General features: G+C 35.2%; 1 protein-coding gene across 1 annotated transcript in view; it reads right to left on the bottom strand.

Annotated features, from left to right (window-relative positions):
- Window positions 1-18,247, bottom strand: part of ARAP2 (ArfGAP with RhoGAP domain, ankyrin repeat and PH domain 2) — a gene marked incomplete at both ends in the record, with an annotated part of 182,354 nt that overhangs the window by 29,069 nt on the left and 135,038 nt on the right. Inside the window, 2 exons of the mRNA XM_082653125.1 lie at window positions 5,230-5,369; window positions 15,364-15,492. Of these exons, the coding sequence (XP_082509251.1) occupies window positions 5,230-5,369; window positions 15,364-15,492 (269 nt within the window). The remainder of the gene's footprint in view (window positions 1-5,229; window positions 5,370-15,363; window positions 15,493-18,247) is intronic.

The raw sequence follows: 18,247 nt of genomic DNA, 5'->3' as shown, positions 1-18,247 counted from the left end.
AGTGAGGTAGCTTTGTAATTCAGTAAGTTTTCCATATAGGAAAGAGTCAAGGAGAGGAGAACGTAGGAGTGTATATAGTAGCACAGACTCCTGGATACCTTTGTCAGAGGTTCAATCGGATTACATCTGTGGTTAATGTCTCTCCTCAAAGCTTAGACTGCTAGTCCCAATGGAGGCAGCAGCAGGGTCAGGTGAGAGGCTGCAATTCCAGTAGTACAGGTAGAGGGGACCTGCACATTTAAGAATGAGAAGCACTGTGCCTGATCTAAGTAGTCTTATTTATACACGGCATTGATAAGCCCAGGACTGCCTATATTTTGAAACACTGTTGGCAATAGATAGAGAGCCTGAAGTAATACAACTGATTCCCAAGCCACCCTGGACATGCCAGCTCATGACTTTGTATTTTATCCTGTCCAAAGAGAACACAGATGCCATAATTTAAGATGAGTTCAGCCAAGGTGGAAAGAAACCCTTTTCAGTTTCAGTCTTTAAACTGAATAAGCATAAATAGGAACTGTAAGGATCCTAATGCAAAGTTCTATTAAAAGAAATCTCTTTTGGCATTATAACTTTACTGTTGGTTTATTACAACTCTTTAGGTATGTGTACCTTCTGGAGTATTTCTTCAAAAAGTTGAGGTGTTATGAAGTGTATAGTATGTTGCTACAGGCAGTATATTTCAAAGTAAAATTTTTAACTGAGCCAATTAAATTAGTGTGCTTAAAAAATTATTCTTGTTACTAAGAAGAGTTTGCTTATTAGTGCATGCAACTTTTAACGACCACTCCCTCCCCATTTGCTGTTTTCACACCATTAATAGTGTAATGATAATATTCGTTGAAACTTCTCACCTTTTATGTAAATCAAGTCTGAAAACATTTTAATTAACATTTTCTGTGCAGGGAAAACTCTCAAAACAAAATATATCTTCCTCTGTGTATTACCCTAATTTGTTGTTAATGAGCATTCATAAATTATCTCTAATTAACACATAGTCTCTTTAAATACACTTTTCAATTTGTAATTTCTACTCCCTTCTCAGTAAATCATTTTCTAAATATGTACAAGCACACATATATTAAGGGCAACTGTCAAACCAGAGCCAAATCTTTATTCAAATAAGCTAGGAGTTTTTTTACTATTGATTATTTACTGTAAAATCATTTGAAAAGCAAACACTGCCAGTGACTTGACCATCAATATTAAAAGGGAAAGACCAGCAACATGAAGAAATAACCAGCAAAATAACACCATGTGTTGAAAATAACAGTAGTTTGAGTTTAAAGGAAAACCACAAGTCTCTCATCTGCTTGCCTTAATGTGCAAATTAAAATATCAGTTGCATTAATTGATTCTGACAGATGCATAAATACAACTTTCAAACACTTAGACTATAATTCCGTAACCTGAGGTCACTGTGACAAAAATAAAATGTCTTCATTGTCTTTAAAGAACACTATCTTTCTGACAAACACTATATGATCTCACTTATATGCAGAATCTAAAAAAGTCAAACTCACATAGAAGCAGAGTAGAATGGTGGTTTCCAGGGGATGGGAGTGAGGGAAATGGGAAGGTGTTGATCAAAGGGTACTAAGTTTCAGTTATGTAAAATGAATAGGTCCTGGAAATCTAAAGTACAGCATGGTGACTACAGTTAACAGTACTGTATTGTATACTTGAAACTTGCTAAGAGGGTAGATCTTAAATGTTCTCACCACAAGTGCATACACACACAAAACTATGTGAGGTAATGAATATGTTAGTTAGCTTAAATTGTGGTAATCATGGCACAATGTATAGGTATATCAAAAGCATCACGTTGTATAACAAATAAATACAATTTTTGTCAATTATACTTCAATAAACATGGGGAAAAAATTCAAATGTCAAAAAAAAGAACACTGTCTTTCAGGCAAGCTCTCGATACTATTACTGTCTACCAGTTTGTATGAATTATTTTAGATTAAGCAGGATGATACTTTCAAAAAGATACAAATTCTTAAAAACATTCTGTTAAGGGATGAAATTCTTTAGCTCAATTACAAAATCATTTCATCTTAAAAAAATAATTTCTCCATGAACAGGCTTCCTTGTGGCAGGTTTTAAAATTTACATCAGCTTGGGGAAAAACATTATAAAAAACCTGAATTGTGTAAAGTGTCATATTTGAAAATATTTGGTAATATTAAAATGAAAAACACTTATCCTCTTTAAATAAAATTCCATCAGCAATAACACCAAGCCAAAATAATACAAATTATTGTTTCTATAGTAAGAAACAATAAAGCCTCTGCATAAAGCCTTTGGAAATAGACATCTGGGAATGAATTCTGACTCTATCGCTTATAGGCTAAGTGATCTTGGGCAAGTTATGTAATATCTTGGTATACTACATTTCTTCATCTGTCAAGGGGGAATAACTATAGCACTAGTTTCATAGGATTATTGTAAAGATAAAGTGCGATAATCAAAGCGAAATATATAGAACTCTGCTTTTTATGGATTAACGGGTTGAATGTTAGTTGGGGCCATTATGACTGCACTTCTATTGCTACTAGTTGTTTCTAGCAACCTTCTGTTGCTACACAATGGAAGCGTAGGTTCCTTAATGGGACTAAAAAGTCCATGGTGATTTTAAAATACCCTAAGCAGATATCCAACTACACAAGTGACAATTAACCAACATGTAAATGGAAGGACAAGGATGAAGGAAATGAGTCTAATGAAGATCAAGATGGGTGACGCATTGAAGAAAACCAAACAAAATTCAATCAGATTGAGTTCTAGATGGCTAGAATAAGCAGCTGTGAAGTTTAGCATTTCCTTTCATGAACATAAACCTACAGTTCATGAACCTTAAAATCTGATGTGTTTGGCTCACCTAATCCCAAATTCTTAAATGCCTTATTTCTGCAAACTCCACTCTTCCTGCACTGAACAAAGTGAAGAATGATATCAAATGATAATAAACGGTAACAATCGTTTGATACCCACACAGATTCCCTGCTAGGTTTATCAGATGGAGTAACAAAGTGTGACTTCCAGTATATAATACAGCCCTCTGAAGGGAGGGATTAAGGGCTGCGGAATTCAGTGCTGTTTTTGTTAGCTCCCTGCCTGGACATTCCACTGTTCTTGAAGAACATGAACGTGAAATGGATACACTAAGTAGAATGCTACTAAAATTTATTTATGCCCACCTGGAGGCTTCCCTGCTGGAGGAACATACAGGACAGTGGTCAGTGTGTGGAGAGCTCAGTAGAAGCCACAACTAAATGGGGCTATAGAACTTTGGAAACCTGTTTAATAATTCTTCCTTCATAACAATACAGTATTAAATAATAGATGTTACTAGTCTGGTCCTTCTTTATAGATCTCCAAAACACAACATAGTGAAGCGTCACACGCTTGAAATATGCAAGCAATGCTTACTCAAGCGAATATTAGAATTCAATGGAAAAAAGTAGCTTTAGGTCCTGCCGTCATTCCACATTTAAAAGAATTGCTTGGATATTGCTTGAATCTCAAGGAAGTAGAAATGTTACTGTATATACCCATGTAACCACCACCCAAAACTGGATAGAGAACATTTATTTCTGTTATCCTAGAAAGTACCCTACCGACCCTATGTCCTTGCTTCAGTAGAAAACCTTCTCCACACCACAGGCAAACACTTTCTGACTCCCATCACCATAAATGATTTTGCCTCTTCTTAGACCTTTTATAGACAGACTCATATGGTACTATTTTGGGTCAAACTTTTTTGCTCAGCAAGGATTTGAACATTCACCCGTGTGGTTGCATTCATTCATTTTTATTGCTGAATATTATTCCATTGTCTGAATATATCATTCTCTTATTGATGGGCATTTAGAATGTTTACAGGTTTCAGCTTTTATAAATAAAGCTGCTTATGAATATTCTTGAACAAGTGCTTTAGTGGATATAATACCTGGGAATAGAGTTGCTGAATCATGGGGTAGATGTATGAATAACTTAATTTTAAAAACTGCCAAAAAACTTCTAATAGTAATTGTGTGATTTTACCCTTCCACCAGTTACTGATGAGGGTTTTAGTTAATCAACGTCCTTGTCAACATTAGATGTTGTCACTCTTATGATTTTAGTTGTACTAATGGTATAGCTTGTGGTTTTAATTTGCATTTTCCCTGATAACTAATGATGCTGAGCACTTTTGGTTCAACCACTTATTGGCCATTCCTATGTCTTCCTTCCTGTAATGTCTGTCCAATACTTTGCCCCAATTTTTATTGGGTTGTCTTTTTATTGTTGATTTGGAGGAGTTCTTTATATTGTGCAAATGAGTCCCTTTTCAGATATATGTACTATGAATAGATTTTTCTCAGGCTGGAACTTCCCTATTCATATTCTTAGTGGGCTGTTTTGATGAGCATGCTAATATACATATATATATATATATATATGTTTCACAGTTTGAAAAGGAACTTTTATATATATTCTTATTTAAGCATTACAACAATCTGGCATGCAGGACTCATACTATCATCATCATATTACAGATCTAGAAATGATGGATGACAGTTTAAGATTCTTATTCACACAACCAACTTGGCGGTTTTGAGGTTTTCTGATGCTAAGTTCAATATTCTTATACATACTCCCTCTTTTTCATCTCTAAGTCCTCTCTCCATTCCTCAATTCATTAATAAAAGCTGTTAGGGAATTCAAACATATTGGGATACATCAGTAAGATTCAATTAATAAATACAATATTACGAGTTAATTAATTCAAGAGTATAGGAAATATATTAATCTGATTTAATTTTTAATCAGATTTAGCATTTGGGTTTTGCCTTTTTATTCTACATTTTATTAATTTCCATTTGCTAAACTCAAGCCACTTTTGCCTTAAGGCATGACACATTCTCTTAATTTTATTGACTGAGATGCTGATTTATATGCTAGTTTATGTAACACATATTAGACTTTTCTTTAGAACTTAAGTCAATCTCTGCCCGAAAAAATATGAGGTGCTCAGAAAGGCCGTATAGGGAGTTCTTTACTGTGTTACTAGTTGCATTAATGTCATATCCCAGAGGCTGAAAGTAATCATCAGCTTACTGTACATTTTATTTACTAGAGGCCTTGACTTCCAAGAGAGAGGGCTGAGAGGCATGAAATAAGAATGTTAACACTCACACAAAAGTATATACATATTCAAATACTACATATATTAAATACCTTCATATCCTTGTAAAGAAAGAGATACCCATCTCGTAAAACAAAATACCGGTCTTGAAACTTATTTCCAGAGAGTATTTTAGATGGTTCTTCTTTGATTTTCAAGACTCCCTCTTTGATACTTTCCAGGGCCTTCCTCTCTGTAAAGTACAACATTTACTTTTGTAAGTTGGGTACATTTTCATTTATTTGGAATAGAATATAAAACATTTTTGTATTTTCAGTTTTGATGATATAAAGTAATAACTTGTTTCCTACCATTAAGAAGCCTCTAGTTAATTTCTGGGAACACCTTGTGTCAGGGGAGTATTGGATAAGTCATAGATCCAGTAACCAGATCTATTTATATCTATTTATAATACATAGGCCTGCCCATGCTGTCCAATTAGCTACTGGCTAATGAGCATCTGAAACATGGCTAGTCTCAACTGTGATGTGCTATGAGTATAAAATATATACCATATTTTGAAGATTAGTACCAAAAAAAATGTAAACATATCACAATTTTATAACACTGATTACATGTTGAACTAATAATATTTTGGATATGTGAGTTTAAATAGAAGATACAAGTAAAATTAATTTCACCTATTTCTTTATATATATGTTTATATATATATTTTAAAATGTGGCTATTAGGCAATTTAAAATTACATACTCAGCTTGCATTTTATTTCTCTGAATAGCACTCATATAAATAATGCAAAATACACAGGTAAAAGAGAAATCTCTTCTGGAATCCTGTCTCAGGAATCCAGGAATTCTTGAGACATTAGAGAAATTCCTATTCCTATGAAACAGGTAAGGGTAAAGAAGGCAAAACTGCTAATAATGCTCGTGCAATACTGCCAGTGTCCCACACTTACAAATCATTTCAACAGTTTTATTAAAAATCACGTTTTTGGTAAAAAAAAAAAAATGTTGAAGTTGTGTAGATTTATCACGAATAAATTTATCACTGTATCTCTAGTCTACAGCTTTCTTTGTGAAATCCCAACAGTATTAAACTGCCTACTTGAGAACTGAGGAACAGTGGAAAGAAAAGAAACCTGAAGCCAAGTAGCCACGACATGGTCATTCTGGGGTCAACTCCTGCTTTTCCTGTAAAACAGGAGTAATAACACTTATCCTGCAGATTGTTATCCTCATATTAGATCATGTCCATAAAAGATGATGCATGAGACATTATATCAGGATGAGGGCTTTTAGCAATTTCCTGGTATTAAGGTGACACAATTTTTAAATATTCATGCAGAGTTTCTAAAATTTACAAATAACTTGATTTTAGAAAGAAAAACTCAATCTAAAACCTAGCATCCCTTGGTTTGGGGAAAACCTTTACTTATACAGCAAATACTACACAGACGTTCACAATTATAGTTAGTATAAGAAGACGAAAGTTAGAAAAAATGGAAATAGTGCCTTATAACTCAAATATGAGCATGGGATGACAATCTAGAAGCAAAAATCCCCATGATTAATCACATCACTGATCCTAACTGCAAACAAAAGTAACTGACAAGCCCCAATAGTTTTCATGATCTGCATACTGGTCACAGATAACATTCTTTTAATTGCGATGTTATACTAAAATAGGTTCTTTTTAGGTGGTCTGTGACCTTAAAATAATTTCTGAAAAATACACTGCTAACATTTGTCTTCTGGTATAATCTCTTAATATTTAATTCCATAGAAAAATATTTTAAGTAATATTTTATAGCTAAATAACTTCTATTTAAATTAAAAATAACACTTATCCAATTAAAAAACTTGAAAGAAGATGTATTTTAATGCAATATGAAGATCAAGGAAAAAATATAAAAGTAGTATTCAGCAAAATTCATATGACATCAATTCATTCTTCATGAAGTACTAAGAGTCCAGTAATACAATAACCTCAAAAGAGATGATTTCTGGACTTGCAGTGCAGTGTAAGAAACAGAGTGAACATGGACTAACAAACAGTGCTTATATATCCTGATAGGAGAAATACGGTAAGCAATTTAGAAAACATTGGGTGGGCTTAGTGATTCAGCTGATTTAGAACAGAAAAGTGGAGAAAGGCATTTATAATGCTATTGATTTAGAAATAGGTAAAGTATTTTAAGAGCATTAAATTATAATCAAGTTGTGAGATAAAGATATTATATATTGCTCAAGCCAAACCAATTCCATTCACACCTTCTGATTATACTTTTTTAAGATTTTTGTTCAACTTAATAAAGCTTTCTAATTTTATCAATAAGAAATAATCGTATGTCCAGTGTTAAAGTAAACCACTCATAGGTCAAATAGAAAACAGGCTTAGGAAAAAAAAATATTGTTGACACCTTTGGTTGCATTTTTATTAAAATTTATTTTTAAAAATCGTATGTAATTATCTTAGCTAAATCTTGTTGTACACATTATTAAGGGACTCGGGAGGAGGCTTTGAGAGGAATATATGTTAAGGAGAAGGAAAGACCAAAAAGAACCTTGAAACACTAAGTTCCATGATAAATACTGAGAACTTAGAAGAATTTCTAAAAGCTCACACAATGTTAAAATAAGTAGAAAAAACACCCATCGCTTAAGGGCCAAGATGAAGTTATGTACTTTGGGGACATTGTGCATGACTCAGTGTGTAACACAACGAAGGATATGAATTAAATGGCTTCCAATAATTCACTTTTCCAAGCTTTTCCAGTACTGCCAGGTCCCTCAACTGTGGAGTACTTCACACTTGTATTTTCACTCTCTCTACCTCATCCTGGGGAGAAAGTTTAAGATCTAGAGACATTGTTATCATTAGAGAATCATAAACCCCTTTCCCCCTCCAGGTGTTTGCTCAGACAAGGAAGGAAGGCTCAGTTGAGTTCAGTGAAGGTTCTTTAGAGTTAACACTGGGCAAGATAACAGATTGGTATTCTTAGTTATATTGTGCTGTAATTTTGTTATTAATTAGAAAAGTCCTTAAAAAGTACATGTATGAAACCACGCAGAATGGTCAATTTATTTATTTAAACAGAACGGACATCATATTACTGAGACTATGAAACTGATCTCCCCACCCAAAGAAAAAAAACAGTTTTCCAAATCATTTGAAAAACCTCAAGTTCTTAGACAAAAATAGTAATTCCTAACTAGTGGCCCCTAATCCCAATAAAATAACTGATCTGTGGAGGAGCTTGGAGGGTCTTGGGAAGGAGAGACAGAGACAGACAGAGATAGGGAGAGACACAAAGAGAGAGAAGCGGGTGGGGGAACATAAACTAGGAATGGTATTTCTAGAATACATATTCCCCCTTTATCCTTCATGCCCAGTCATCTAGCAGTCCAGCCATTGTTCTCTCAAAGTTTCTCTCTGGGGTTCAATTCCACTTCTTTTCCAATATCATCTCCTTAACCCCCGCCTTTTCTACCTAATACCTAGACGCCAGGATTCTATAATTCCACGTCCTGCTTTTCTAATGGCTCCATATAATTCCAGATTTGTGCTATGCAAATACTGTTTTATCATGTTAATACCCTTTCCAAAACTCTATTTTTTTTTTTACTATTTGAAGTCTTACTTATGTAACATTAAAAGCCTAAACTTCTTTCCCTGACTTTTCAAGGACTAAATAAATAGACTCCTCCTACTCATCTTCATAAGCTATTAAGTTAAAATATAATATTTATTTATAAGTCAGTTGATCATAATACACTGTTTGGAAAACCAATCTGTGTCTCTGTGGCATGACTGAAGTTGATCATCTGAGTGAACCTAAGGGAAATGCCATTCTCCTTGGTTCTATACAAATTCTACCCCCCACTTCTGGACCCAACTCATCCTTGAAGATTTTTTCTAACTTCTCCAGTCCATACTTGTTATTCATGTCTTTAAAACTCTAAGATAAAAGTTAGGCATTGAATACATGAAAAGTCATGTTTGTCTCATAATTTTGCTCTTAAAAATAATAATTTCAGTCTATGGCTATACCACCCTGAATGCACCCAATCTCATCTGATCTTGAAAAAATAATAATTTCATGTTTGCTTTTTAAAAAATTGTGGGCTTTAAATTTTCCTCCCCAACCTATGTGAGAACTAACATAGCACAGTGACTAGGAGTTTGCTCTGGAGCTAGACTACCTGGGCTTGAGTGACAACCACATCCTCCACTGGATCCCAGGTAGTAACCTCTAAATCTCAGTTTCCTCACCTGCTAAATGGGGATTTATACAGTGATCACCCAGTAGATCTGGTATGTAAAGTATTTAGAAGAGTGCTTAGCACATAGCAAGCAGAATGTAATTGGTTATTTATCTAATGGAGGACAGACATCATTTTTTTCTGTACTGCAGAGTCTGTAGTAAACAGTATGGAAAAAATTACCCTTCCAAAGGCCTGGTGATTTATAGACTGAATTTACAAGAGTTTTAAAAACTAAAATCTGCTTCTCCACTTACCAGCCGGTCACCTTGAGGGAGTTACGTAACGTCTCCATGTCCAAGTTTCTCCATTTATAAAAGGCTTAGAGAGTACTAGTAAAAAACCCCTTAAGACTGCTAGGAAGATTAAATGACATGGTGTATGCAAAGCCATCAGCTCAGCATCTGGCGCCCAGTAAATGCATAGAAACTATGAACAATTTATCTCTTATATATGATCTGAGCAACGAAAAGGGAATATAAAACAAATGGGTCTATTTTCCATGGTCTCTATGTGTCTCCCTTCCTCTTTTGCTGGCAAAGACAATTTTCTCAGGCCTGTACATTATCTGAAAAACCAAGTTCCACCCCTGCGCATGTACTCTAAGTGCTGAAGGAGACAAGCAGTTTTCATGAGAGAATGTGCCACAACCAAGTGATATTTGGCAATATTTGCAGCCTGAAATCTAGAAATTTCTTCCAAATTAAATTAAATTAAATTCCAAATTAAAAATTATCCATATTTTCCTTTGTTTGATATTGATTATATAGAACACATATATTCTTTATTATTTGGAGGAAGCAGAATTTGATATAGTTCACTCACTGCATGACATTCGCTCAAAATGTATTTAATAAAATTTAGTTCTACGACTGAGTAGTATATTTTCCTTTGTTACTTGTATTGAAGAAGTAATGCTTAATAGAACTAGCAGCCTGATAACATCCTTTTGTAATTAGATTATCCTTAAGCAGTAAAATTGTAAATATACTTACTACTGGAGGATTGACTAGAAAAGTGCCAGAGATTCCACACCATTTTACTGACAATGCAGCAAATTGTAGAAAGTAGAACACTACTTTTCTATTCTATCATCAATTTCCAAGAAAATACTTCCACTTGAAGTGGACTGGATCTTACTTTCAACTTTTACACATCTTTGGATTTAAAAAGATATGATGGGAGTGGAATATAAATTATTTCAGCTAGACTATGATTTATGAACTCATATTATTTTTGCTGGAATTTTCCTTTATTTTCTTAAGTCAGTGGATAGGGGATGGCTCAGCTTTCCAGGTCTGAATTTGCTGGAAGCAGTTGCATTTTGAACTATTCTATTCTAATGTAAATTTAATTCCAAAGCATCTGTCATATGTGGCAATCTAAATTTAGAAACCCACACGCATTTTCATTTGAGTTACATCTTCTATCTTAAAAGTAGTTCTTCCCCATTGAGATCATTAAAACTTGATTCTGTTGTATCACATTCTATTGGGGTAATATTAAAGAACTTTAGTGCTTAAAATAAGACTTCTGCAAGAAAAAATTATTTATTCTGGAACCTTATAGAAGCTATAAATTTATGGCTAACTTGTGATAGAGATGTTGAAACTTAATATGAGATAATGATAATATAAGGTGGTCTAATATGATTAGCTCTGACAAAGTCTAAATGGCAATTTGAATGAAGTTTCATTCTCCCTATCTCAATCTCTCAGCCATAATCCATGGGGTAGAAAAGAAATTCAGACTATTATTTTTCTTTTCAAGTTAGTTACCTCCTCATTACAATAAGGACAATAGCCCAAAATGCTTCTCAGAAATACAATGCTGCTTTTGCAAAACACAGAATTGATTTTTAAGTAGAGGCAACAGAAAATTCATTTACTCTTACATACTTGTATAAAAGTAAAGTATGCTTCCTCATTACCTTAAATGAATGAGCAGAAATTAAGTGTTGTTTGACTCTAAATTCTATTCCTTCTTGTGATATCTATATTTTAAACTATTGAGATAAAATGAACAAATTGAGAAAATTAAAACCCCTAAACAACCCCAAACCCCTAAACTTATTATTTGATAAAATTTTTCATTAAGCAAGAAGGTGGTATCAAACAAAAGTATATGCCTATAATTTGTTGCATAAAATCAGAAATACCATCATGCAATTAATGAAATGCAAGTCGTGTGTGTGTGTGTGTGTGTGTGTGTGTGTGTGTGTAGATAAAGGAGAGACAGGAAGAGATAGGGATAGGTAGACAGACACTAAGGTTTGTGGCAAAAGGTGTCAGGTATGATGAGACAGGTGTGACGGATGTGTCGGTGCTACTTTATGTTTTAAGAAAATATTAACACAATAGCTATTCATTACTGAGAGAAAAGTATGGTTGTAACCAACCAGCCTTGTTTCAAACTGTGCTAATTTCCACTTGGCCCCCAGGTTAGAATAAGAAAATCTTAAGAAAGGAAAAGAAATCCTTAACATTGTTTCCTCTCTGCTGTGAAGAGCCATGTGTTTCTGAGGTGATTCCAGTTTTTCTGCTAACAAATTGACAGAGAAATCACATTTGATTTACTTTCACTATTTTCCCTTTAGATCCCAATTTTAAGTAGTAGTGCATGTAATGAATGGAGCAATAACTCTGGAGTAGGTGGTCACTGTGATTGATTTAGGAGACATTTGCCAAGACAAAGACAAAGTAGACTGAATACCTAACCAACCTAAAATCTATCACACAGGGTACCCCATAAGAAGTACTTAGAATCCCCAGGTTACTGTAAGACATGACTATAAGAAAAAATCATGACTTTAGAAGTTGATTTAAAAACAAACAATAGGCCAAACCTTTAAAATGACAATCCTAAATGCACACAGATGCAGAACCAACCATAATGAAAAAGATTTTACTTTGACAATCTGAATATAAATCAAGCTCTAATAAAAACATTTATAAAAATTTTATTGGCTAGAAAACTAAAAAAGAAAGTTAAATATTTACTTCATAGGTACTCCTGTTTCTGACCAAAAGTACATAACTACTAATATGAAATGGTCTAATTAATGTATTTCCTGAGGGTTACTCTAAAACCTGACTTTTTTTTTTTTTCATTCAGAGGGACATAATTTCCTGGTAGAAAGAACTATTGATATCACAATAACAAGTTGTGTATTGGCTTGGCCAGCTGAGGAGGGTAGAGTGCAGGGGTAGTGATAAGTTTCATAGCTCCCACCCTGTCAGAGGAATGCAGGAGATATGAGAGTAGCATAAGAGTTTACTGACATCTTACTCTAGAGAATATTTCATCCAAATCTCAGAAACTGTCATGTAAGCCTGCTTTCCACTGTTTGTCTAGACCTTTTCCATTGCTTTGTCTAGACCTTACAGAAGCCTGATGCTTTCAAAACAGGACACACTCATAACCCCCAAAAGAGGCCGTGTACAATAGGTGAGGCATCATTTTAATGCCCAATTAAATGCCCAATCTTCCTACCTAGTTTGTCGGTAGAGCAATTTATAGTTTGTCACTCGACCATTTCTTGTTGCCCTTAAACAACAAAGATTTTACTCAGATGTGAGTAAACCCACTCAATCTAACATCGCTAATACAGCGCTTAATGATATCCTTGCTTTGGGTTATCCCTCAGGCCACCTGCACAAAACCTTCCTTTATATTATAGCCTTTTAAGATCTTATTCTTGTCTGGTTTTATTCACATAGCCAGTCCACTAGCATTCAAACAAGAGCTAAGTTTTTGCAACATGGAGAATTAAGAGACATTTTTGAGGGATATTAGAAAAAGGAAAATTCTCACCAAAAATAAATTAAAATTTACCTGAAAAGATGACTTATTTTCTAAAAGAAAAGAAGCCATGAGAACCTATAATATATTTCATAATGCAGGCAGGAGTTTGTTCATAAACTCAATACGTTTCCTTTATCTCAATGTTAAAATGAAAGAATAACAGATTTTAAGAGTTAGGCCAGATTTCAAAGGTTATCTAAATCAGAGATTCTCAACATGACACCATTGACATGTTGAGCCAGATTATGCTTTGTTGTAAAGAGCCTTCCTGTGTATTGTAGGATGTTTAGCAGCATCTCTGGTCTCTAACCACTAAATACCAGAAGCACCACCCTACCCAGTGTGACCATCAGAAATATCTCCAGACATTGCCAAATGCCCCCTGGGGGACAAAAATCTCTCCGACCTGACAATCACTGCTCTATGACAGGGATGCTTGTAGCAGTCATATGATGAGAGAGAATTTCTATTGCAATCGTTGAGCAGTATACAGAGGATGTGGCCAAAATCATATGTAGCAGTAAGAAAGAAGTTAAACAAGATAAAGTTGTCTAAAAGGCTAAATTTCTATAGCAAAAAGAACACATGTTGTATTTATTTAGATGCTAGTAAGACCAGAATGACATAGAAGCTGTTAAACTGCTTGCATTTTGTAAAAATACTTTTGTGTAATTGTAAGATATGAAGGGCAGAGTTATGGACTGAATGTTTATGTTTCCCCAATTCATATGTTGAAACCTACCTACATGGTATCAGGTTTTAGGAGGTGGGGCCTTTATGAGGTAATTAGGATTAGATGAGGTCATGAGGGTGGAATCCTCAGGAATGGGCTTAGTGCCCTTGTTAAGAGTCACAGAGAGTGTGCTTCCCCCTCTCTGCTCTCTGCCCTGGGAGGATACAAGAAGTCCCCAGTCTGCAACCTGGAAGCGGCCTCTCACCAGAACTTGGCCAGGCTGGCACCCTGATGTCAGACTTCTAGGCTCCACACTGTGAGAAATAAACTTCTGTTGTTTATGAGCCATCTAGTCTATTGTAGTCTGTTATAGTAGCCAGATTATCATGAAATCAGAAACATATCAGATTAGCCTGGTACAATTAAGAACTTGCTGACTTATGGCTACTAGCTAGAGAGTCTGCAGTCATACCAAGTAGCTTTACCGCATTTAAGAACTGTACCCACTTCCCCATCTTTTTTCTTTTTTCTTAATAATTAGAAGTAAAACCAATCTGTTCTCAAATCTAGTACTTAATAAATGTGTGATCTGGAGGCAAGTTACTTAATTTCTCTGAGCTTCCCTTTTCTCAATTGTAAAATTCAAATGATAATATAACTCCTGGAGAAATTTTTTAAAAAGTACAAATGAGTTTTGGTATGCAGAGAGCTCATTTTATAATACCTGATTAATAAATAGTAATGGTTATTATCAATATGAATTATAAAAGTTGTGGTAAATTTTATCTTATAAAACTTAAATCCTCTGCTTTCGGGGTTGGTTTATAGACAGTGTGGCAAGAAATCTTTTTCTAATCTGTCAGATGATGTAAACATAACAGAAGAATCTAAGTTTCAAAATGAAAGTTTTCTGATACCTCAAACAAGTTCAGAGACTGTCTTATATGGATCCCCCGTGCTAGCTAACTTCTTATTTAACCTTACATGTATACATGTCTTCTCCCAGTTGGATGGCAAATATCCTTATTGGAAGTATTTATTTTGTATTTGTTTTCCAATATTACTGCAAAATAGGTGAGAATTATAACAAGCACACAATCTCAGAGCTTGCGATTCTTGAATGCTTAGAGAACTTTCAAATGTAAATATAATTCAAGATGATTCACCATCTATCTAAAAATTAGGAAAACACTTAAGCATGGCAAATAAATAAACTAAACTCAAAACCTTAAAAAGATGAATCATTCCTGCTAAATCTTTAATTTGATACAGTCAAATTAACCAACTATTACCACAGTCTGACCCACCAGGAAAATATGACCCTGGCACTTGGTCTATATATTCTTCTTTCTAACAATAATGGCAGTAGATTTTTCATTTAGCTACTCATTTTTACATTTTCAGAAAACACTTGTGCCATAATAATTATCCTTTAACCACTTGAATTTTCAATCATAGTTGCAATGCGAAATAACAGCACCTACCATTATAGTGTTTAACTGTGTCAATGGTTAAGAATCTCTTCACCACAAGATAAGCAGATCCAGGTTCAGCTAATGAACTCCACCGAAGCACCTGTTCCAACACATTTTCTGTGTAGTGAAGAGGGCGCTCTGCAAACAGAAACAAATCAAATTACAAAAGAAATCTTAACTTTTTTTAATTATAAAATTTAAAACGTCCTTTTAGAAAGCTCTGTACAAGACAATAAACATGACTGTATCTTATGGTACACAAGATAGTGCTAGGACTACATACAGGAAACCCTAAGACCTAGAACAGCATTAAGCACGTAATAAAATTTACTGTATAAATAAATCTTTGCAGGGACATTTGTTTGTTATGCAACAATTTAAAAAAAATTCAGAGGTACTACCCTTTAAATATAATTTCACAAATATAGCTACCTTTTTGTAAAACAAATTAGTGAATTACTCTACTTTTTAATTTAAACAACATTCTGGTTTGCTTATGGAAAGCTGTGTATTTGAATATGCAAATAATAATTATAAAAGGGCTAGTAAAATTAGTCTTGTCCAGTACTAACATAAATAAACCCTTTGTTTCTCCCAACAAGACTAGCATAATTTGTGATCAATATTAGTGAATAACTTATAGCTGATACAGTCAACTTACATGAAATTATAAAAAATAACTTCAACAGAGAATATAAGATAATCATTATCAAACAGTACTGAGTAATATATGTTTAACTATTAGTGGAAATATCAATCAGAAACATTATGTAGCAATATTATACATTAACTGTTCATATAATAGGCCAACAAGCAAGAAGTTGATGACATCTTAAAGATTTCTCCTTGGTAGAAGGACGTGATCTCACTCCCTCTTGCGAGAACACCAGAATCACAACTAACTGCTGAACAGTCATTGACAGGAAGACACTGGAACTCACCAAAAAAGATACCCCGCATCCAAAGACAAAGGAAAAGCCACAATGAGACAGTAGAAGGAGCACAATCACAATAAAATCAAATCCCATAACTGCTGGGTAGGTGACTCACAAACTGGAGAACACTTATACCACAGAGGTCCACCCACTGGAATGAAGGTTCTGAGCCCCACATCAGGCTTCCCAACCTGGGGGTCTGGCAGCGGGAGGAGGAATGCCTAGAGAATCAGACTTAAGGGCTAGCGGCATTTGATTGCAGGAATTCGACAGGACTGGGGGAAACAGAGACTGCACTCTTGGAGGGCACACACAAAGTAGTGTGTGTATTGGGACCCAGGGGAAGGAGCAGTGACCCCAGGGGAGACTGAACCAGACCTACCAGCTAGTGTTGGAGGGTCTCCTGCAGAGGCAGGGGGTGGCTCTGTCTCACCATGAGGACAAGGACACAGGCAGCAGAAGTTCTGGGAAGTACTCATCAGTGTGAGCCCTCCCAGAGTCTGCCATTAGCTCCACCAAAGAGCCCAGGTAGGCTTCAGTGTTGGGTCGCCTCAGGCCAAACAATGAAGAGGGAGGGGACTCAGCCCCACCCATCAGCAGGCAAGATGATTAAAGTTTTACTGAGCTCTGCCCACCAGAGCAACACCCAGCTCTACCCACCACCAGTCCCTCCCATCAGGATACTTGCACAAGTCTCTTAGAGAGCCTCATCCACCAGAGGGCAGACAGCAGAAGCAAGAAGAACTACAATCCTGCAGCCTGTGGAAAAAAACCACATTCACAGAAAGACAAGATGAAAAGGCAGAAGGCTATGTACCAGGTGAAGGAATAAGATAAAACCCCAGAAAAACAGCTAAATGAAGTGGAGATAGGCAACTTTCCAGAAAAAGAATTCAGCATAATGATAGTGAAGATGATCCAGGACCTCAGAAAAAGAATGGAGGCAAAGATAGAGATGATGCAAGAAATGTTTAACAAACACCTAGAAGAATTAAAGAACAAACAGAGATGAACAATACAATAACTGAAATGAAAACTACACTAAAAGGATTCAATAGCAGAATAACTGAGGCAGAAGAATGGATAAGTGACGTGGAAGACAGAATGGTGGAATTCACGGCTGCAGAACAGAATAAAGAAAAAAGAATGAAAAGAAATGAAGACAGCCTAAGAGACCTCTGGGATAACATTAAACACAAAAACATTCGCATTATAGGGGTCCCAGAAAGAGAAGGGAGAGAGAAAGGACCCGAGAAATATTTCAAGAGATTATAGTCGAAAACTTCCCTAACATGGGAAAGGAAATAGCCACCCAAGTCCAGGAAGTGCTGAGAGTCCAAGGCAGGAGAAACCCAAGGAGAAACACGCCAAGATACGTAGTAATCAAATTGGCAAAAATTAAAGACAAAGAAAAATTATTGAAAGCAGCAAGGGAAAAAATGACAAATAATATACAAGGGAACTCCCATAAGGTTAATAGCTGATTTCTCAGCAGAAACTCTACAAGCCAGAAGGGAGTGGCATGATATACTTAAAGTGATGAAAGGGAAGAACCTACAACCAAGATTACTCTACCCAGCAAAGATCTCATTCATATTCGATGGAGAAATCAAAAGCTATACAGAGAAGCAAAAGCTAAGAGAACTCAGCACCACCAAACCAGCTCTACAACAAATGGTAAAGGAACTTCTCTAAGTGGGGAACACAAGAGAAGAAAAGAACCTACACAAAGAAACCCAAAACAATTAAGAAAATGGTAATAGGAACATACATATCGATAATTAACTTAAACGTGAATGGATTAAATGCTCCAACCAAAAGACACAGGCTTGCTGAATGGATACAAGAACAAGACCCATCTATATGCTGTCTACAAGAGACCCACTTCAAACCTAGGGACACATACAGACTGAAAGTAAGGGGATGGAAAAAGATATTCCATGCAAATGGAAATAAAA

This window comes from Grampus griseus (genome assembly GCF_964374135.1).
Source record: "Grampus griseus genome assembly, chromosome: 4".
Taxonomy (NCBI): Eukaryota; Metazoa; Chordata; class Mammalia; order Artiodactyla; family Delphinidae; genus Grampus; species Grampus griseus.
The sequence above is the reverse complement of the archived record's forward strand: the minus strand, read 5'-3'. Positions and strand labels throughout refer to the sequence as shown.